The sequence below is a fragment of the Nerophis lumbriciformis genome, linkage group LG09 (genome assembly GCF_033978685.3).
Source record: "Nerophis lumbriciformis linkage group LG09, RoL_Nlum_v2.1, whole genome shotgun sequence".
Taxonomy (NCBI): domain Eukaryota; kingdom Metazoa; phylum Chordata; class Actinopteri; order Syngnathiformes; family Syngnathidae; genus Nerophis; species Nerophis lumbriciformis.
Window position 1 is genome coordinate 8,055,688 of NC_084556.2, and position 5,911 is coordinate 8,061,598.

At 38.5% G+C, this 5,911-nt stretch overlaps 1 protein-coding gene across 1 annotated transcript; it reads left to right on the top strand.

Moving 5' to 3' along the window:
- The first annotated feature begins 466 nt into the window (after positions 1-466).
- LOC133607163 (maternal B9.10 protein-like) lies at positions 467-4,942 on the top strand. The gene is made up of 5 exons (XM_061961629.2): positions 467-610; positions 731-930; positions 1,658-1,795; positions 4,154-4,421; positions 4,492-4,942. The coding sequence occupies exons 2-5, from the start codon at positions 758-760 to the stop codon at positions 4,711-4,713; spliced, it is 801 nt and encodes a 266-aa protein (XP_061817613.2). The 5' UTR covers positions 467-610; positions 731-757; the 3' UTR covers positions 4,714-4,942.
- Positions 4,943-5,911: the final 969 nt, after the last annotated feature.

Genomic DNA, 5,911 nt, shown 5'->3' on the forward strand with positions numbered 1-5,911 from the left:
ATATTGTGTTAAAATTATAACAAATATTACAGGAAAAAAATATATATGACTTGTGTTGATTTGAATTCCAGATACAATAAATGAAAACAATTGTTGAAGAAGTTATGAAATCCATTTTTTTTTTGCTTGTTTTGTTCAAAACGGTATGCACTTTTGGCTCTTCTGTGAGGCAATTACTACAGTATTAAAGTTATAATTGGAAGTCATGCATTCTGCTAAACAGTCTGCATGGGGTGCTCGTTGCAACGCTGTCCATTGAAATAACCCCCCCCCCCCTTTTTTTTAACGATAGAAAATCTTGATTTAAAAATATATATATATATATATAATAGAATTTTGATTTATAATAAATAAACACTTTTTGTACGATTAGTGTCCAAATAAATCCGTTTGATTGGTTAGTCATACGTTAGCTCCGCCCACTCCTACCATAATTAAGTCAAGTAGCCTCAGGTGTGTTTGCTGCTGACATCTTTAAAGTGATCCCTCCTTGTAGCGTGTGACGCATTAGCACTGTTTTATTTTTTATGTTTAGTTTATAAAGATAATTTATTTATGAATAGTTTAGAACAAAAAAAAAACCGCTGACTTCTTTTATCAAGATCCAGCAGTAAATATGTTTCCTTAAATTCCTGTTTGTTGGTTTTACTCGGTTTTTTTTTTTTCATCAGTAGGAGCACCCTACGTATTTTTTGGTTTCTCTTTTTAAATACTTCTGCATATGTTTTAGCAGTGAAAGTTCACTGACTTGACCAACATGAAGGAAGAAATCGCCGCCGCCGTGTTCTTCGTGGCCCGTCTGGTTAAACGGTACGGATGTCTGGATAAGGACAGCCGGGATCGCTTCGCCGCCGCGCTCACGTCTGCTTTGTTGGAGAGCTACAAAAACCACTGGCACCCGAACGCACCAACCAAAGGGCAGGCTTACAGGTTTGAATAAGACTCTGATGTTACCTTTACGCGCTTTTCTAGTGTCGTAAATTGGACAACTCCATCAAAAATTGGTGTATAATTGGGTTGAAATGTATCAATTTTAAATTAGGTTTCCTTGTTGAAAAATGTCTACATTTCTTGAACTGTTTTTTTTTTCTTAATCTAAGATGGTGATTAAACTAAAGTGCTCTATTTTAACTAAGTGTGTCAGTTAGCTAGCTAACTTTAGCATTTTTCTTTAAAACAAGCTAGCTGGCTAAAGTTAGCCTTTAAAAAAATAAAAAATAAATTAAAATATTTGATTAAATTCGAGGTAGGAGAGTCTCCGGTTTTAAATGATCTATTAAACAAAATGTACTTTTGCAGAAACCCCTTTTTAATATGGTAGCTAAACTAATGTTTGTTCACGTTAGTTATTCAGCTAAGTTTGTTGTCTTTGTTAAACAAGACTGACAAATTGTTATAAAATTGAGGTAAAACAATCTCAAAAGGGTTGTTTAAATTTCACATTGTTGCGTCTTGTTTGAAATGGCTTGACAGAAAGGCAAAATTCACTGATTCACATGTTAAAGGCATTTTGTTGGACATGTCGACCATTTTCTTTTAGTTTGAAACTGGAATTTATCTTTATAATATATTTTAGTTTTGGATGCATTAATACACTTGCATTCCAAAAAAAATGCCTTTTTAAATGAAGATGGTTACAATAATAGTGTTTTTCCAGGTGTCTACGTATGAACCGCGTGCAGCTGCAAGACCTCGTGTTGCAGAAGGCGTGCGACAGAAGCGTGGTTCGCTACGAGGACCTGGGCCTCCCTGAGGAACTGACCTTGTGGGTCGACCCTGGCGAGGTTTCGTGCAGGTCAGTGAATGTTTTTTTGGGGGTTTTTTAGTGCATGAAATAAGCAACATTCTTGTAAAAACACGTTTTCAAAGATCTCAGTGACAGACACCCTACCTACCTTAACTATAGACATTACTCATTTTGTACTCCAAAGGTAAACAATTTAAAAATGTACTCATCTCCCAGTCTGTAGTTTTACTTTTTATTTTATTTTTTTTAAATTCCTACTACATGCCCTTTCAGATTTGTCATTACCCAGAAAAATAACGTAACGTCGACAATAATAGTTAATCTTTACTTTGTTCGCGTTTTTTTTTAAGTTCTTTTTTTTTTTTTTTTTTTTTGGAAAACCAAACAAATCTGAGAACAAACTTGTTTTGCATTTTTCTTAGTGACACAATTCCAACACATTTTCAATGGTGGCAATTTTGTTCTGATATTGTAAACCAAGTACCATATTTTTCGGAGTATAAAACCCAACACCAAGAATAGACATTTGAAAGGCAATTTTAAAATAAATAAAGAATAGTGAACAGGCTGAATAAATGTACGTTTTATGACGCATAAATAACCAACTGAGAACGTGCCTGGTATGTTAACGTAACATATTATGGTAAGAGTCATTCAAATAACTATAACATATAGAACATGCTATACCAGTGGTTCTTAACCTGGGTTCGATGGAACCCTAGGGGTTCGGTGAGTCGGGCTCAGGGTTTCGGCAGGGGTCAAGACACACCCGACTCATCGTGTAAATAAAAACTTCTCCCTATCGGCGTATTACGGATACGGCAACAGCAGAAGTCACATTGATTTGCAGGTGTGTAATTTGTTGTGAGTTTATGCACTCTGTTGGTTTTGTTCTTTGAACAAGGTGATGTTCATGCACGGTTCATTTTGTGCACCAGTAATAAAACATGGTAACACTTTAGTATGGGGAACATATTCACCATTAATTAGTTGCTTACTAACAAGCAAATTAGTAACATATTGGCTCTTAACTAGTCATTATTAAGTACTTATTAATGCCTTATTTGGCATGGCCTTATTATAACCCTAACCCTCTAACCCTGGCCCTAACCCTCTAATTCTAACCCTAAACAAATAACTCTAAATTAAGTCTTGGTTACTTAGAATATGTTCCCCTAGTGTCCAAAAAACTCTAAATTACGTCTTTGTTACTTAGAATATGATCCCCATACTATAGTGTTACCAAAAACATATAACTTTGTCTTGAATTTGAAAAATAAAAACATACTTTTCATTTAAGAAGGGTTCGGTGAATGCGCATATGAAACTGGTGGGTTTCGGTACCTCCAAGGTTAAGAACCACTGTACTATACGTTTACCAATCTGTCACTCCTAATCGCTAAATCCCATGAAATCGTATACGTCTAGTCTCTTACGTGAATGAGCTAAATAATATTATTTGATATTTTTACGGTAATGTGTTATTTATTTTCACATAAGTCGCAGCCCCAGCCAAACTATGGAAACAAAACTGCGACTTATAGTCCGAAAAATACGGTAGTACATTGCAAACTCCTGACTGGTAGTACGACTATTCGATTTAATTTCTGGTGCATTGGACAATTTTTCATCTTGCAAAATTTAGATTTTAATTTCAGTCTTTTTTTTTTTCATTTTTTTTTTTTTTTCATCAGTTGTGCAGCCGTATACTTAACTTCTTTTTTTTAACGGGAAGCCTTTTTTTTAACATACATTGAATGCGGGTTTTTTTTTCCTTAACTGGTACAAAAAATATATATAATAATAATAATAATAAAGTGACAAATCACAGATTGCTGCATTCCTGAATGGCCAAGCACAGAAGGCTCATCAACCACCCACATTTCAACTGTGATTCAATCAGGGTTACTTTGGAGATTAGTTTCACCTACATATCTCAGAAAGACACCCACAGTTCTTGAAACTTTGCAGAACCATTCAATGTCAATCTGATCTTCACCAGTTAATACAAAACATTTTTAATCCAGCTAGTGTGGCAGGAAGGCGCTGTTGCCTTCCATTTTAAAATTTCTAGCCAATAAACGAGAACCGTTTTTATTTGTTGGCGTTGTCTAGCATTAGCAAAGTGGATTTTTCTCAGTTTACTTTTTTTGACAGTTGCCAACAATTTTCAACACGTTCACGTCAACATAACTTGCATAGAATAGCAACAAGTCAATGTAACAACTACGGGCAAACAACTCTTAGGGTGCAAGTCGTGATTTACATTTCGAAAATATTTTTCAACATTAGAATGCAAAGGGAAATGGTCACGTGCAGAATGTTATTTCCAGCCATACACTTTTTGTTGTTGACGTTAATGGCGGTTTACTGGTTAGCGAATGCAACGCTTCCCCCTCCTTGCAGGTATGGCGAACACAGTGCCCCATTCTCCATCTCAGCGGTGGGCGGATGCGGGCGGCGACCGGGTGGCGAGTTTTCCCGCCGCGTCCACGATGCCGTGGAGCGCGCCAGCCTCGGTGTGGCCTCGGGCAGTTCTTCGGAAGAGGAGGAAGATGGCGAGGATGATGACGGCAGCAGCAGTGGCAGCAGCGTCCTGTCTGCCCTGTGCCCCCCGGCCAACCCTGAACCCAAGACCATCCCCACCGTCAACAACCCCAATAGCGTCTACAGGGTAGGACCCCAATCCAGGGACTTTTGTCTAACATGGATTATTTTTGAATCCATCTTTTTTTGTTATTCAGTTCAGCGAGTTTTCTCTCGGCGCCCCCAAGACGTGGCTCATGTACCCAAAGAGGAAGGCATTCATCGGGGATGTTTTCCAGCCTCCCGCCCCTCCTCCTCCTCTTGGAGGTCCCGCACAGCAGCTCTCTGGCCAGAAGGGCGTCAACCCCTACCGGTCCACTTTCACGTTCAGTGGCCCCCGTGTGGACAAGTACCACTGGGTCAGCAAATACCGGTCCTAGAACCCACTCCAAGTTTGGACCCAGACCAACGGGACGAGGACGTCTTTGAAGTATGAATTTAGTCCTATTATATGTGCGTGATTTAAAAAGTTTTTTTTTTTTCTCTCTCTTTTAACTTCTTGACACGTCTTTTTTTAAATGTAAATGTGTTTTTTAACTTGCTCACTTGTCAATAAAGTAACATTGAACTGTGGCTGAAAAGAAATAAAAAATGTGTGCAATCTTCAAACGTTGTTTTTGTTTGTATGACTAACAAATAGAAATCCGTTCTAGGGTAAAACCAACCATATTGTTCTGAGCAACCAGGGCGAGTACAGCGCTGCATTCTGTACTCATTACCAAAATGTGTTACATTACTAAATAGGAGTACATTTTACAAGAAAGGGTATTTAAAAAAAAAAAAATATATATATATATATATATATATACACACACACACACACCATCACCCAACCATGCAAATTTTGCATTTCCTTTGGAAATCGAGGTCCCAGAGTCTGGAGGAAGACAGGAGAGGCACAGGATCCACGTTGCCTGAAGTCTAGTGTAAAGTTTCCACCATCAGTGATGGTTTGGGGTGCCATGTCATCTGCTGGTGTCGGTCCACTCTGTTTCCTGAGATCCAGGGTCAACGCAGCCGTCTACCAGCAAGTTTTAGAGCACTTCATGCTTCCTGCTGCTGACCTGCTCTATGGAGATGGAGATTTCAAGTTCCAACAGGACTTGGCGCCTGCACACAGCGCAAAATCTACCCGTGCCTGGTTTACGGACCATGGTATTTCTGTTCTAAATTGGCCCGCCAACTCCCCTGACCTTAGCCCCATAGAAAATCTGTGGGGTATTGTGAAAAGGAAGATGCAGAATGCCAGACCCAAAAACGCAGAAGAGTTGAAGGCCACTATCAGAGCAACCTGGGCTCTCATAACACCTGAGCAGTGCCAGAAACTCATCGACTCCATGCCACGCCGCATTAACGCAGTAATTGAGGCAAAAGGAGCTCCAACCAAGTATTGAGTATTGTACATGCTCATATTTTTCATTTTCATACTTTTCAGTTGGCCAACATTTCTAAAAATCCCTTTTTTGTATTAGCCTTAAGTAATATTCTAATTTTGTGACACACAGAATTTTGGATTTTCATTTGTTGCCACTTCAAATCATCAAAATTAAATGAAATAAACATTTGAATGCATCAGTC

Excerpts from the sequence above, each read along its gene's own strand:
- LOC133607163 (XM_061961629.2), top strand. The coding sequence starts at position 758 with ATGAAGGAAGAAATCGCCGCCGCCGTGTTCTTCGTGGCCCGTCTGGTT. Across the intron at positions 931-1,657 it reads ACCAAAGGGCAGGCTTACAG|GTGTCTACGTATGAACCGCG; the intron begins GTTTGAATAAGA and ends GTGTTTTTCCAG. Across the intron at positions 4,422-4,491 it reads ACCCCAATAGCGTCTACAGG|TTCAGCGAGTTTTCTCTCGG; the intron begins GTAGGACCCCAA and ends TTTGTTATTCAG.